The sequence below is a fragment of the Lagenorhynchus albirostris genome, chromosome 2 (assembly GCF_949774975.1).
Source record: "Lagenorhynchus albirostris chromosome 2, mLagAlb1.1, whole genome shotgun sequence".
Lineage (NCBI taxonomy): Eukaryota > Metazoa > Chordata > Mammalia > Artiodactyla > Delphinidae > Lagenorhynchus > Lagenorhynchus albirostris.
Genome location: NC_083096.1, coordinates 153,151,896 through 153,167,007, shown reverse-complemented (window position 1 = coordinate 153,167,007; position 15,112 = coordinate 153,151,896). Strand labels below are relative to the sequence as shown.

Here is a 15,112-nt window from a genome sequence, read left to right as displayed (position 1 = left end):
CCTCCTGGGGCCCTGGGCTCTCGGGTCAGCCCAGGGCCTCCCAGGGGACTCGGAGGGGCCAAGGCTCCCGGGAGGTTCACAGATTGGCGGGGGCTGGGTGGAGCCAGAGAGCGAGGGTGGGCAGAGGGCCGCCACCCGCCCAAAGCCTCGGACAGGAAAGAGGAGAGTCAGACAGGGCTGAGCCAGAGAACAGAGCATGTGGACCTGCCGCTCCATCCCACAGGAGGGAGGACTGCGAGCCTGTGCTCCCAGCGGGGCAGAGGGGACCGGAACTCAGGTCTCTGAGGCACGCCTCCCCCCATCCTTTCACTGGCCCCAGTGGGCCTGTCTTCCCTCACCAATCCACAGGCTGGGGCCTCCTAGATGCCTTCAGGGTTTCCTGCCCAGCCTCCAGGCACCAGAGAAACCTTTTAAAGGGGCCTTTGGAGAAGCAGCCTTAACCCAGGGCTTTGAGGACTGGTTGCGGCCCCCCTGTGCTTCTCCTTGCCTGCTCTGAAGCCGGGGTGAGCCCAGCAGAGGTTCTGAAGGGGTCAGGCTGGGTCAGCGGGTTTTAGAGCGAGGTTCTTCTGCTTTGGGTACACTGATGAAAGCTACGGCCCCTCCCCAGAACAATGGCCTTTGCATATATACGTACAGTTCGACGAGGCTCATCTAGACCAGATCCTCTGGTTTGGGTCCAGAGAGCAGAAGTGAGGAGGGGCGGAATGAGGGTCAGAGCTGGACCCTCGTGTATGTCGCCCACCACCTCCCGCTAGGCCAGGGGTCCTCACTCCTGAGCTGAGCACACACGTGTACACACCAGCCCCTCCACTCGCCCCCACACACTCAGCCTCCGGTCTGCGTGGCAGGTGCCGCTGGCCCGCATCTCTTCAGACTGGATACTTGAGGCAGTCAGGGCCTGGGGGCCACCACTGCTGGAGTGGGGACATTCAGGGCAAACGGGAATAGGAGGAATAGGGAGGCCTGTGACCCTCATGTCCTGATGCTTCCTGGGGGAGAGTGGGAGGTGCCAGCCCTCCGCTCCCACAGACCCCTGCCCCCTGCCCAGCAGCTCCCCAGGGTGCTTGGGGGCTTGGCTCAGGGAGGGGGAACCAGGGCTGTAGGAAGTGGGTGGGGCCTGTGCAGCCACCTCTGTGATCTCAGGAGAGTCAACAATGCTTCTAGGCTTGGCAAGGGAGCCAGGAAAAGTCCTCCCTACTCCCCACCCCAGTGTAAACGGGTATCTCATGCAGCTTCGTGTGGGGCTTCTTCGGGGCAGCTCCTAGAACCCAGGGACTGAAGACATACTTCCTCCTTCTGTCAGGTCTCTCCGGGCCCTCCTGCCCACGCAGATCCCCACCTCAGTCACCAATCCCAGGCTCCCCTGAGCACGGACAGGGCCCAGCTCCTCCCAGAATGGATCAGAACGCAGCTGGTTCCACGGCTCCCCTGACACCAGGCTCTTCTCTTTGCCAGAGATGGAGGTTGCTGTCCAGAAGAGCCCTGAGAAATAGGTCAGGTGCGGCCATGTCTTTTGAAGGACAGGGTTGTCACCTGCTGTTTGACCGGGGACCAGGACTCGGGCGGTGCACAGCCTTTGTTAATGCAGAAATCTGTTCCTGGGTGGGTGGGGGCTTTGAAAGTGCTTTTCATGATGCCGATGTAGGTAGCACTTTCCCACACTGCTTCTGGAAGTCTCGATGGGGTGAGGGGACGGGGGTGGGGTGGTGTCCAGAAGCGGATACCGCAGACTGGGGAAGCTGCTTGACAGCATGGGGAGAAGGCTGCCTCTTTCTCTGAGCAGCCGTTCTGAAGATGCCGATGAATTTGTTTCCCTGAGAGACTGAGGCAGAAGCTTGGGTGGGGAACTTGAGAAAGGAGACTGTGGTGTGGAGGAAAGGAGGAGGCCCGAGGCCCCAGGTGGTGGCACTGAGGCTCGGGGGAGGGACCCAGCAGCCAGGGCTGACCCGCCTCTGCATCCACGGCTGAGAGTTACGGAATAACGGCTCTAAGCTCTCCAGGCTTCCCCCTTTCTTTCAGGCCTCTCTGGACTCTGCCATCACGAGCTGCTCTCACAGTAACAAGTGGGGGCTGTGGCTGTCTTGGACGGTTAACTTGAGTCATGATGAGTTATGCAGAGACAGACAGCTGGCCGGGAGAGGCGCCCTGACAGATGAGCACACACGTGGCTGTACCAGAGAACATAACGAACACGTGAACATAACATACTTCTCTAGGGGTCTCGCTATCAGGCAGCTGTTTGGCATGAAATTTCCCAAACTGATTTGAGTGCCAAATCCTTCCCCATTCTTGCTGGAAATCTCTTTAAACGATTGTATTACATATTTCCCTGGGCTCTGTTAACAGCCTTACGTGAGCTGAACATCAGTTCCACTTCTTTATTGGCGGGGGTAAAAATTGTCTTTCATTTACAAAATGATATTTCACATACTGAAACGCACCGCAGTGTAAACTGGGTTATTTACAGCATCTCAGGCTAACAGCTGGGTGATGGCGGACACGAGTTCAGCGTTGTGGAACAGCAGCCCCTTTTAGTCCTCTCACTGGATGTCTGTGACCTTACTGACAACCCCTACTTGGCACTGGAGGAAGAAAACCTCTTGAATTTAAAGTTAAGAATGAAAGGTGGGTGGGAACTGCTGCACAGCACAGGGAGATCAGCTCGGTGGTGGTTTGTGACCACCTAGAGGGGTGGGATAGGGAGGGTGGGAGGGAGGGAGACGCGAGAGGGGGCAGATATGGGGATATATAGCTGATTCATTTTGTTCTACAGTAACACTAACACACCATTGTAAAGCAATTATACTCCAATAAAGATGTAAACAAATATATAAAGTAAAAGAATGAGAAAAAAAAAAGAATGCAAGGCGGGCCCGAAGATGAGGGGCAGAGGGGGGCTGTGGCTAGGGCTCTTCTCACGTTACCTGGAGTGTCCACTTGGTGGCGCCTGTGGCTGCGATCCTCCACACCGTAGCAAGCACGGGTGTCTGCGCGAACCAACCAGGGACCCCAGCTGAGGGGCAGGGGACGGGGCAGGGGCGAGGGCTGAGCTCAGCCGTTAAGTGGGAGAGGACAGGCTGTCAGGAGAACAGACTGGAACTCAGGGGAAGAGTGGTGTGGACGCAGCCTTCGCCATCCGGGCCCCGGGACGCTCCAGCCTCAGTCTTGACTCCTCCCCTTGCCTACCAGCGGCTGCCTGTTGATTCCTGCCCACCCTTTGACAGGACCAGCCCAGCTGCCCACAGATATCTCGGGCCTGGTGTCTGTACCCTGGGACCTGCTGGCCGCTGGCCCCTGGCAGCATCCTCGGTGGCTTTGGTGTTGGAGGACAAGCACACACACACACACACACAGTTCTCACGCTTGGCCTGGACGTTTCCAGCTGGGGAGCTTCCCTGATGGGATGGGGTGACGGGGCATTAAGGTAAGGAGGCTGCAAAAAAGCTGAGGGACGACAGGGGCGGGAGGGAGAGTCTGGAGTCTCCTAGGCAAGACAGTTTTCCGCGCTTTCAACTTTATTTGTGAGACAAGGGGCAAGTCACCTGTGGCTCTTCTGAGGAGGGGTTGTGGCATCGGGCACGAGGGCAGAAACTGTGTCCACTTGGCCCACCGGTGACACAGCCCAGAGAAGGGTCTCTGGGTTGTTCCACAAAGATGCTGAAGAGGGTGCTGTGGACACTTCCGCTTAGGACTAACAGCCTGGGCAACAGAGACAGAGCAGAGCCCGGGGACACGGGCCACACAGCCGGCAGGTGGGGAGGGACCACAGGTGGGGACGGGGCAGAGAGGTTCCCCAAGGATTCAGCCCTGAGCGGAGCCTGCGCTCTTCTCTCCTGAAGTGCCGGGGTTTTTCCTTCCTGATGTTCCTCAGCAGCGGAGTCAATGTCTCTCCTTGTCATGGCGATGAGGGTGGGCCCAGGAAGCTGCTGCCGGAGGCCTCTGTCCCCCAGTCCCACTTCCCCACACGCCTTCCCGCTTTGTGGGTGGCTGCCCTGTCGGGATCAGTGGTGTGGTCTCACCCACCGGACACCATTTCAGCTTCTTTGGATGACTCTGGGTCACTATTAGAAGGCTTGGCTTTGTGAAACAGTTTCAGAAGTCGAGGTTTTGGGTTTTTTTTTTTGCTTTTTCTCTTAAATGACGTTCAATTCTGACCCGAGAGGTTAGGGCAGCATGAGTGAAACGGTAACAAATCCTTTCCCCTTCTGCAGAATTTGACATCTGGTTACCCTTCTAGTTCTGTTCCCTTGGAAACCAGATAAAAATGGAATGTCAACCATTTCAAGGCAACAGTGCTTATGATAAAAATGACCCCTAACTGTAAATCACCTGGTCTAGGAGTGCTGTGCATAGACTGTAAATAGCCCTCCTGCAGGGCTTCCCGAGCACAGGGACCCAGTAGGCACGTCCCTGACGGGGACCTGGAAGCTGTGCCTATGGCACTAGGGAGTTACTGGCTGCCCTGTGGCACGATGCTTCTAAACCAGGGTGAACCCCACTTCTCCCTAACATGTCTTATCCCCTTGCACCTGAGCTGTCACCTGGGCAACAAGGAATGGTCGTGGATGACTGTGGGCTCTGCAAGGACTGCTCCACCGGAAAGGCCTGCTTCATGCTGGCAGGGTGTCTGGTCTGTCTGCAGCGTGAGCGCCACCCCCAGTGTAGCCTGTGGGAGTCGAGTCTGCATGGTTAGCAGGACCCAAGACAAAGGCTGCCTGGTGGGTGTGGCAGGCAGTATGCTGTCTCGCACCCCTCATTAGCTGTGGAGTTTGGGGCAAGTATTATAACTTCACCTCTCTAAGCTTTAGTTTCCTCATCTTTAAAATGGGGGAACATGGTGGTTATCTCTGAGAGCTGTAAGCGAGGTTTAAGCGAGCTAACGTCCACAAACGACTTAGCACCAAGAAGCCCCTGAGTGTTCCCTGGAAAGGTGAGCGTGCCCGCTGACGAGGGACAGGGTGGGTGGGAGCCATTTTGCTCCACAAGCCCGGCCGGGCAGCACACCTGGCCTGCCTGCATACGCTGGTGTCACCTTCACATCCAGAAGTTTGTCGCCAGGGTCCAATAAGGCCCCCTTTGGGAGTACCCTGAATAAAGAGCACAGCTCACGGGACACAGGTCCAGGAGTCTGTGGAAAATGGGCTGCTTCTAGTTCGGCAGCCCCGACCCTGACTGCTTCACGGGGCCCATGATTAGAACCTCACAGTGGCCGAGTGGAAAACACCACGTTGGAACTAGTCGCTGGTGAGGGCTGGTAGGATCCTCAGAGGTCTCCTCGTCGAACCCCCTCATAGCCAGACGGGCCCACAGGAGGGAACTGACCCACCTGAAGCATCACATACAGTAGCTGCGCTGGCTGGAACCTCGGCCCTGGCCTTGGAGTCCGATTCCTGGGCTTTAAATGCCTACTTTGGCAGTTCCTGGCTATTCGATCAGAGCTTAAGTTTCCTCATCTATAAAGTGGGTCTGTTGTGAAGATTATCTGAGATCATTCTAATTCAGATGGCGCAGCTGGTGGGGCACACAGCGATGTGTTAGTCATCATCAGGTTACACTGCACTGTGCTACTGCCCCACACCTTCTCCTCCTGGGGCCCTTTATCCACAGGGAAGTGAGGTTCTGGACTGGAGCACTGGCCCCTGGATGGCGCAGGAGGTGCCCTGCAGGCTGGCCTGCATCTCTCCTCACCCCTGCCACTGAGGCTCCTTGGAGCTGTTGACCCGAATACTGCCCTTCCTGCTCGGCCTTCCTGTGGCTGCTTCCTCCACACTGCTGTCCGGCTGCACCAGAGCACAAAGCCCTTTGAGGGCAGAGAATGGATCTCATACCGTCTCCCCAGGGGCTACGCCATGCTGGGGCCCCAGTGGGCACGTGGCAGACAGCCTGTTCTCTAGGGATTGCTGGAGTCACGAGAACTCAGGGAGCATCTTGTCCAAGTTTCCTCATAGATAAAACCGAGGAGCAAAGACCAAGACAAGGGGCGGTGGCCTGCCCTTCGGAGGCACGCTGATTATGTTGACTGATTACAAAGACACTGGCATCTGTATTTTTTATTTATAAACAAATTGACATAAAATAAGTCCAGATGGCAGCGGGGGCAGCTGTGCTGCTGACTTGCTTACAAAGGAAGCATGTGGACAGTGGAGTGGGTACAACCAGACTCCAGCCTAGAGACCCCTTTCTCCCATCCATCTCAGGGCCTTCTTGGCTTAAAATCATTGGGCCCAACCTTCTTCAGCAGAAATTCTGGCCAGGGCAAGGGAGCTGCGGTGGGGACAGTGCAGGGCAGGGACTCCCATTCCCACAGATGAGGCCGAGGCTGCAGAGGGCCCAGCGGAGGAAGAGAGGCAAGGGGACAGGGACCCTAGGTAATGTCCTCTGAAAAGGGGCCACACCGCTCTGGAGAGGGCCTGTCTGGGGCCGGGGCAGGGCAGTCTCCCTCCTCCTGAAACCCAGTGTCTGGAGCGAGAGGGGTATGAACTGGAGGGCTTGCCCAAGTGCCAGAAACAATAAATTAATAAGAAAAGATCTTTTCTTAAAAAAGGTAGAGGTCTGCACCATGAGTTTGGAGTCCGCGGATCTCGTGAGAAGAAGGCAGGAGCCATGGGGTAATGGGGAGCCACACCAGGCCCAGCGGGTGGTGAGGGGACCGGGCACGAGTGTCACTTCAGGGCCCCGTCTTCCGAGGCCTCAGGGGTCAGCCCCTTCCTCCATCACTTGGAAGGCGTTCAGTCTAAATTCCTGGGGAGAGGCCGGCCAGGCCTGAGCAATAAATACAGGAGACCTCAGAGCCGAGGCAGGGCTGAGGGGAAGAGCAGTGGCAACCCTGGGCCCCATGCCCGTCTCGGCCCTTCATGGAAGGACATACCATGGCAGGAGGGGCAGTGCTGGCAGCTCCACACAGCCTCCTGGAGTCCTGAGGCAGCCTCGGACCCCACTGAGGTGCCCGGGAGGGGGCCGATGGCCCTCCTTCCTGGGAGAAGGATGGCCCCTCTGCTCGATCCCTCGGTTGTCTAGGCTGCGTCTCCCTGTTCAGAACTTGCCCTGCTTCAGCCGGTCAATGTGGTAGGAGAGCTTGAGTGCAGGCCCCAGCTTCAGACCCATGTACTTCATCATCATGTCACTGCGCAGCAGAAGCAGGGCCTTGCCATCGATCTCCTGCGGGGATGGAGGGAGGCGTCATCAGACCTGGGTGGTCTGACCACCCCAGGTCCTGATTAAAGGCCACCCGGGGAGATGCCAGCCACGTGGCAGTGAACCTGCTGCGATGCTACAGCCTACCTGTTCTCCCCAGCTTCTGTCTCCAGCCACCCCTCCCCAGCGTCTACTACTGACCACCCCCACCCCCCGCCAGGTTAAGCTCTTCACACACGTTTATAGGAATCTCCTTTCTCTGCTGCCCGAGAGGCAGTCTCCCCGGATCCCAAACCTCTGAGGTCAGCTCAATTCTGTCTCCTCCCAGGCGGCCTCCCCAGTCAGTGTACTTGTCACTCATCACGGACTATTTCTGTATCGCCCCTCAAGGGCTATCGGGTGAGTCACCTTCCTTCCTGAGCAGCAGGGACCCCTCCGTGTGAGCCAGGCACAGAGCAGGCACTCGCTGAGCAGCTGTGAGACCTTCGGGCCTGACCTAAGAGCACCCTCCAAACCCACCTGGCCTGAAGGAGTGAGTGACCAGTGAGAGTGCCCCAAGCACAGGACAGCGCCAGGCGGTAGGGGCTACAGGGAAGTGGGTTTGAGCCCCAGATGAGGAGTATGGTCACTGCAGGGGGGTCAGCAGCAGCCCCTGGCCACAGGGCCAAATGGCCACTTGAAGAGATGGAGGAGGCTCAGAGTGGAGAAAGTAGAGGATGGGGTTCTGATGAGGTAGGAGAGTTGGGGGCCACCTGGCAAGAGACTCTTTAACTTGGCCTTAGGCCACAGCAGGTAGCTAGGAGAGCAAGTGCTCCTAGGAGAGGACAGTCCTGTCCCTGGGACCCAGGAGGAGTGTGGCTGAATCAGATCCTACACTAAAGGAGTGAGCTGAATTCAGTGCCCAGGGAGGGCTGTGTGGGACCCAAGATTCTGTCTCTAAGTTTGTATGGTGTCGCCTGTGCTCAGTTTCAAGGAACCTAGAACAAGTATATAGCTCGTGCCCCTTTAAGAGTCTATAAGGTGTAGAAGCAGGACTCCCAGCGGACACAGGAGAGGTCAGGCGGGGGCACCTACGTGTTTGCGAAAGAGGTCAGCATGGGGTCCAAGCTGAGGATCAGCTTCCCGGACAAACTGCATCACGTCCTCGACTGTCCATGAGGAGGGGTCCCGGCCACTCTGTCGAGAGGCATCCCGGCGATCCGAGCCTGCAGGACAGGAGGACACCTGCATAACGGGCGGGGCCTGGTCTGTAACTCCCCAGCACGCTCCTTGGCCTGTCCCAATGGCCCTGTGTGACCACTGAGGCTCAGCAGTGCCAGAGCAGGGGAACCAGAGGCAACCGGGGGAGGGAAGGGTTTTCAACAAAGGGACCAAAGGCCTGAGACCCTCTTCACTCAAATCTTAAGGGTAGGTCTGATTCTGGAAATGGTTTTTAAACTGAGGTTGTGATTCTGCCTGGACCTGAATCAGGGGTAGCAGTGAAGTAAGGGGATGACCTGGATTGGGGGCGGGCGTGGAGGAGCTGGCAGGTGAGGCTGCTTTTGCTTTGGCTCTGGGGACCATTTCTAGAGAGATCTCGGGAGCTGGGTGAGATTATAGCCAAGTCCTTGGGGCCCAGGAAGGGAAAAAAAGTGATGGATAGTAATACCCAGTGCCTCCTCCAAGGCTGTAGCAAAGTCAGCCAAACACTTGGAGGCAGAACAGTTTTGCCTTGGCTGCCAGGAATCTCAATGTTAATTTACTGGTCTGCTTAGAGCTTTTATCTCAATCTTGGCTCAAAAACAGCCCCTCCCATTTCCCCTGTGGGATCTGAGCTCTCTGTATGATCATCACCTGCACAGATCTCTGGCATGCTTCATCCCCTCTGCCTGGAATGTGCCCCCTTCTCTCCCTTCAATTTCTCTTTTTTTTCTGGCAAACTCTGACTTAGCTAAGCAAGGGTCGCCTTCAAGGATCAGCTCCTTTATGAAACTTTTCCTGTCTAATCCTGAAATAATTGGTCTCACAAAGCATTTCATGGATCTCTTGGTTACAGCTCAATCTCTAGACACTTTCCCCCATCACATCACTCTAATAATCTTTTCTCCGTAAGGCAGTCAAAACAACCTTTAAAAAGTAATTGGATTGGGCTTCCCTGGTGGCGCAGTGGTTGAGAGTCTGCCTGCCGATGCAGGGGACACGGGTTCGTGCCCCGGTCCAGGAGGATCCCACATGCCGCGGAGCGACTGGGCCCATGAGCCATGGCCGCTGAGCCTGCGCGTCTGGAGCCTGTGCTCTGCAACGGGAGAGGCCACAACAGTGACAGGCCCGTGTACCGCAAAAAAAAAAAAAAAAAAAAAAAAAGTAATTGGATCATGTCAATAAATGCAATGGCCTCGAAATGCGTACCTGAAATAAAGTCGAACCCCTTACCACGGTCTAGAACGTATCCCATCATCTGGCCCTTTCTATCTCCTCTCCCCCTTCCCCCCATCCTTTACTCACCAAGCTCCAGACACTCTGGCTTTCTTTCTGCCTCCTGAATAAGCCATGCTTTTATTCTTTGACCCAGACACACAATTTCCTCTGTCTAAAATTGTCTTTTCCCCACATCTTTGCGCACCTGATTCCTTCTCAACATTTGGGTTTCATCTCAAATATTGATTCCTCTGAGAGGCCTTCCCTGAGATCCTAATAAAAGTACTCAGTCCCCACATAATCACTCTCAATCCAGTTACTCTAGTTTCCTCCACCCCCAGCACATATCACAACCTACAGTAATTCCATGCATTTATGTTTCTCTGTCTTCTCCTATTCCCTGCTATGTCCTTGTGATACTCTCATTAATAAGAAGAAACGTATGTATTTGTCTTCATCCCCTCTTCTGGCACAGAACTCCTAAAACTCTAGGAATTTCCTAAGTGGTCCGAGAAATAAAGGTGTCTTTTGCTAATCATAGCAAGTCCCTTTTATCCACACCTGGGTATGTTAATGAGGTGACTTTTAGAAAGCCCCTAAGGATGGGGGCCGGTTGCCAGAGGGACCAACCAGGTGACTAGAGGGTGGGAACTTTCCCCCTAACCTCTGGGGAAGGGAGAGGGGCTAGAGATTGAGTTCAATCACCAACGGCCAACGAAATAAGCAACCTTGCCTATATAATGAAGTCGCCATAAAAGCCCATAAAAGCCCAAAGGACAGGGCTTCAGAGAGCTTCTGGGCTGGTGAACGTGTGGAGGTACTGGGAAGGCAGTGTACCCAGGAAGGGCACGGAAGCGCCACACCCCTTCCCCCACACCTTCCTCTGCACATCTCTTCCATTGGGCTGTTCCTGGATTGCATCCTTTTAATAAAAAACTGGTAATCTAGCAAGTAAACAGTTTTCCTGAGCTCTGTGAGATGCTCTGGCAGGTTAATCAAACCCATGGAAGGGATCACAGGAACCTCTAATTTACAGCCAGTCAGTCAGAAGCACAGGTAACAATGTGGACTTTGAACTGGCAGCTGAAGTATGTGTGTGGGGGGGTCAGTCTTGTGGGACGGAGCCCTTATCCTGTGGGATCTGACGCTTCCTCCAGGGAGCTCGTGTCAGAACTGAGTAAAACTGCAGGAGGCCCAGCTGGCATCGCAGAATTGCTTGGTGTGTGGAAACCCAAACGTCTGCAGGGGAAGTGAAGCAGTGCTGAACAGAGTACTGAACGTAGGGAGACAGGCAGGAGGAGAGTGTTTTCCTTTCACAGCACATAAAAGAGTGCCTGCTCTGCCACAGCAGATGTTCAAACACGTTTGCTAAATGAATGAATGATCCTACGTCATAGTTCCATGTATATTTTTCTGTCTCCCCGCCAGCCTAGGTCTGTCTTGAGGCAGGGACCCTGCCTTGCTCGTGTCAGTATCCTCACCACCCAGGAGATGCCCAGTCAACAGCCAACTGTCAGAGGTGAAACACCAGTGAAAGTAGAAAGGCCCTACTCTTCAACCATGCCTTGCAAAGGCTAAAGATCTTCTCTCATATTCCTTCATTCCGGGTCCCAGGTCTAAAAGTCGAAGCACACTTGGCTTGGCACCCCTCCTGCTCCCTGGGGAAGAGACTGGAACATATTACCTCTCAAGCTTGTAGCTGGGCACTGACCAGACCGGAGAGAAGTGTGCTGGAGCAAGCAGGGTGATTAGCGCCACAGAAATTCCAAAGGCTTTTTAGAGGGGTGGTAGACAGGGAGCTGGAGAGGGCTGTGTGAGCCAGCCACTTCTCCCTGCCCTGAAAGTCCACTGCGATGCTGAGACAGAAACCAACTGCACAGATGATGGAGAGCAGGGAGCAGATACTACACATGAATATGTCCATCTTAGCTTCTTGGACCATCTTAGCTAATTCCTCTACCCAGGGGAGCTAGGAATCACACACACACACACACACACACACACATACTTACTTATACACATACTTATATAATGATATTATAAATACACACACATATTTACTCATATATAATACTATTATATATTTACATGTTTGTCTGTTAGCCTACTCCATTAGAACATACACTCCATGAGGGCAGAGGCAGGAAGTTGCTAATTTATACAGTGGTCAGGAGAGCATCTCTGAGATGACATTTGAGCAGAGACCTTGAGCAGAAGACTGATTGCCATGTTTAAGGGTTAGCATGGAGGCCAGTGTGCTGGAGCAGAGTGAGTGAAGAGAACATGGCAGGAAATAACATCTGAGAGTATGTATGTATGTGGTGGGGCGGGACGAGTGGCAGGGCACATCACAGAGGACCTTGTAAGCCACTGACAAACCACTGGCTTTTCTGAAGGCTGGTTTTGAGCAGAGGAGTGACACGAACCAACTTATACTCTGAGCCTGTGTTGATAACAGTCGTTAGGGGGGCAAGGACAGAAGCAAGGGAGACCAGTTGAAAAGGAGGCTGATATAATAGTCCAGGCAAGAGACGACTGGGATGCACCGAATGTGGCGGAGAGTGGCCTGATACATCCACAACTCCCAGCATCGTCAGCTCATTTGACCCTTAAAACAGTTTTTTTTTTTTTTTTTTTTGCAGTACGCGGGCCTCTCACTGCTGTGGCCTCTCCCGTTGTGGAGCACAGGCTCTGGACACGCAGGCTCAGCGGCCATGGCTCACGGGCCTAGCCGCTCCGCTGCATGTGGGATCTTCCCGGACCGGGGCACAAACCCGTGTCCCCTGCATCGGCAGGTGGACTCTCAACCACTGCGCCACGAGGGAAGCCCTAAAACAGCTTTTGAAGGAAGTATCATCATCTTTAGTTTAGCGATGAGGCAACTGAGGCCCAGAGAAGTGAAGTGACTTGCCCAGGACCACACAGCTAGGAAGGAGAGAAGTTAGTGCCCTGTCTCTGTCTTTTCCTATGCCCGTTCCTGCAGACAGACTATACCAGGGGTCTCTCTCTCCACCCAATGGGTACAGCTGGTGGTCACTCTTCATGCAAGGCAGAGTGTCTCAGTCTGAGGATGACTAAGGAAGGTGGGGCGCATCCACAAGAGGCCAGACTGACAAACTGAGGCCCGACCATATGGATCAGTGAAATAAGGGAGGGCACAGACTTGTCATCTAAATTCTTCGAGAGAAACAATTCTAGGGCCAACCAAAGAGAATCCTCTCATAGCTTTATGAGGATCTTCAGGGTCAAGAGAGATTCAGACTGTGACTTGGCCAACAGACTCCCAGTGTATCCCAAGGGAAGAGTGGAGATGCCTGGGAGACAACAGTGGCATCTGAGGCCAGTGCCGTGCGAGGCAGCCTATCAGTATGATGTCACGTACGTGTGGAATCTAAAATATGGCACAGATGAGCCCGTCTACAAAACAGAAACAGACTCACACACATAGAGATCACACTTGTGGTTGCGAGGGGAGGGGGCGGGGGAGGGAAGGACTGGGAGTTTGGGACTAGCAGACGCCAACTATTATATATGTCAGTAGGGTTGGATAAACAACAAGGTCCTACTGTAGAGCACAGGGAACTCTATTCAATATCCTGGGATAAACCATAATGGGAAAGAGTATATTAAAAAAGAATGCCCATATGTGTATAACTGAGTCACTCTGCTGTGCAGCAGAGACTGGCACTACATTGTAAATCAACTGTACTTCAATAAAAAAAATAATGAAGTTAAAAAAAAAGGAAGCACTCCTAACAGAAACAGGGCTTTGGGGAAGAGAACACTAATAGTAACCCCCTCATACCTCGGGAATGATTTAGTTTCCAAAATGACCCCATATCCCTGCTTCCATTTGATCCATTTAACACGCCTGAGAAAAGAGCAGGTCAGTATCACCACCTCCACTTTGTGTATGGGGAGCACGAAGACCTGAGAGCTGAGGTGACTTAAGTCTCAAGGCAGGGCACCAACCCTCCGCCCTGCCTCTACTTCAGAGCTCCTTACGCTGCTCCATGTGGGGCCTTGCTGGGGTTAGGGTCGGGAGGGGCATCCCAGGCTTCTCTCCCTGTCTCGGCCTTCCTGAGAACCCCCTCTGCCACTGCAGGCCTTGCTTACTGGAGTCGTCTTATTCTTTCACACCTCATCCATCCCTGGACTGGGGGAGGCCACAGTGGGTGTGGAAATGGCATTCTCCTGTCTCCCCACTGCTGCTTTTAGACCATCTTCCGACGGAAGCTCGTGTTCTTCACAGGCCAGACATGTACCGACCGTCTGCCCTTCCGGATCACTTTCATCTGTAGATCTCTGGGTTTCTGCTCTTTGTTAAATGAAGACTTTTGGGTACTTAACTCACTACCTTCTGTTCCACCCCAATTCCTGCCATAATCCTCAGAGGCAATCCATTCAACTGCTGCCTTGCTTCCAGAGACTTTCATCTCTACTATACTTCAAATGCTTACTGCCAAGGTTACTGTCTGGTTCTTGCATCTCTTGGAACAAATCCACTTAGGAATTTTAAACATCCCCCTCTCTGACCCCAACATCCCACCTTTTCAGCTCTCTTGGGACCTATGTCCCCATAACCATTATGTCACAAAGACCCTTTTAGCACATCAAACTTATAGTCTCCCCATCCTTCAGCTTTCTCTCAGCCTTGCTTCTTCCCCACCCTGCCCAGATCCAGTGTTGATGATCTAAACTAAACTCCTCTTCTCCACTGAGTACCTGCTCCCCCGCTCCCCGCCCCCTCCTGCTCTGCTAGCTCAACATAAAAACTTACCTCTCAAACTGTCTTTTTTCACCCCACATCTAGGTTTCTAAGAACCACACCAGAAAACCATAGCTCTTGTAAACTGGCAAACTAGCCTCCAAGCTCCAAGCATCGCTGGACCTTCATGTTTCCTGCAAACCATCCCCTCCTCCTTGACCCATTTCCTCCTGTCTTCTTTATGGCTGGTCCAATCTCCTGGCACTCTGGAGCCCTTCCCTACTCAGCCCTCTCTCCATTCCCTCATGGCCACAGCCAATTTTCCCTCCAGTCTCAGGGAGCAAGGTGTGCCTCCTTCTGTCTTAAGACTGGTCCCTAATCCTTTCTACCACCCACAAGGCCTTACTTTCTCCTCTTTCCTATATTCTGAATTTCTTCTTCTTGGAAGGCTCAAGTTGTCTGCTGATACACATGCCCAGCGTGCACCCACTCTAGAAGACCTTCTTTTGAAGGTCACCTCCTTTTTTCTCATCAAACTCTCCTTGCTATCCCCACCCACGGCAATCTGCCCTTGCCACCCTCCAGCACCACTGAAGCTGCTCTTACTAAGATCACCAGTTACTCACTAATCACCATATCCAGAAGATATTTCTCAGTCCTATTTTACCGAACCTTTTTGGGTTGTACTCGTCTTCAAACACTCTCTGTACTCCCGGCCACCACAGTATCAAATTCTTATGTTTTTCCTCACATGTGACTACTCCTTTGTCCCCTTGGTGGGATCCTCTTCCTGCTCCCTCCTCCTGAACTTTGTTGGTCCCCAGAACTCCTTCTTTGGTCAACTGTTCTTTTCATTCTAGACATACTCCTGGG

At 53.7% G+C, this 15,112-nt stretch overlaps 1 protein-coding gene across 13 annotated transcripts in view; it reads right to left on the bottom strand.

The window, feature by feature from the left end:
* Positions 1-6,052: 6,052 nt before the first annotated feature.
* SCMH1 (Scm polycomb group protein homolog 1) overlaps positions 6,053-15,112 on the bottom strand; it is a 187,336-nt gene continuing 178,276 nt past the window's right edge. For 12 of the 13 annotated variants that reach the window (XM_060140366.1, XM_060140372.1, XM_060140377.1 and 9 more), the window contains 2 exons: positions 8,209-8,339; positions 6,053-7,158 (listed from right to left, as the gene is read on the bottom strand). In XM_060140366.1, coding sequence (XP_059996349.1) covers positions 7,033-7,158; positions 8,209-8,339 — 257 coding nt within the window. In that variant the 3' untranslated portion in view covers positions 6,053-7,032. Of the gene's footprint in view, positions 7,159-8,208; positions 8,359-15,112 lie in introns of all 13 variants that reach the window. The other variant, XM_060140371.1, reaches the window with a different exon arrangement.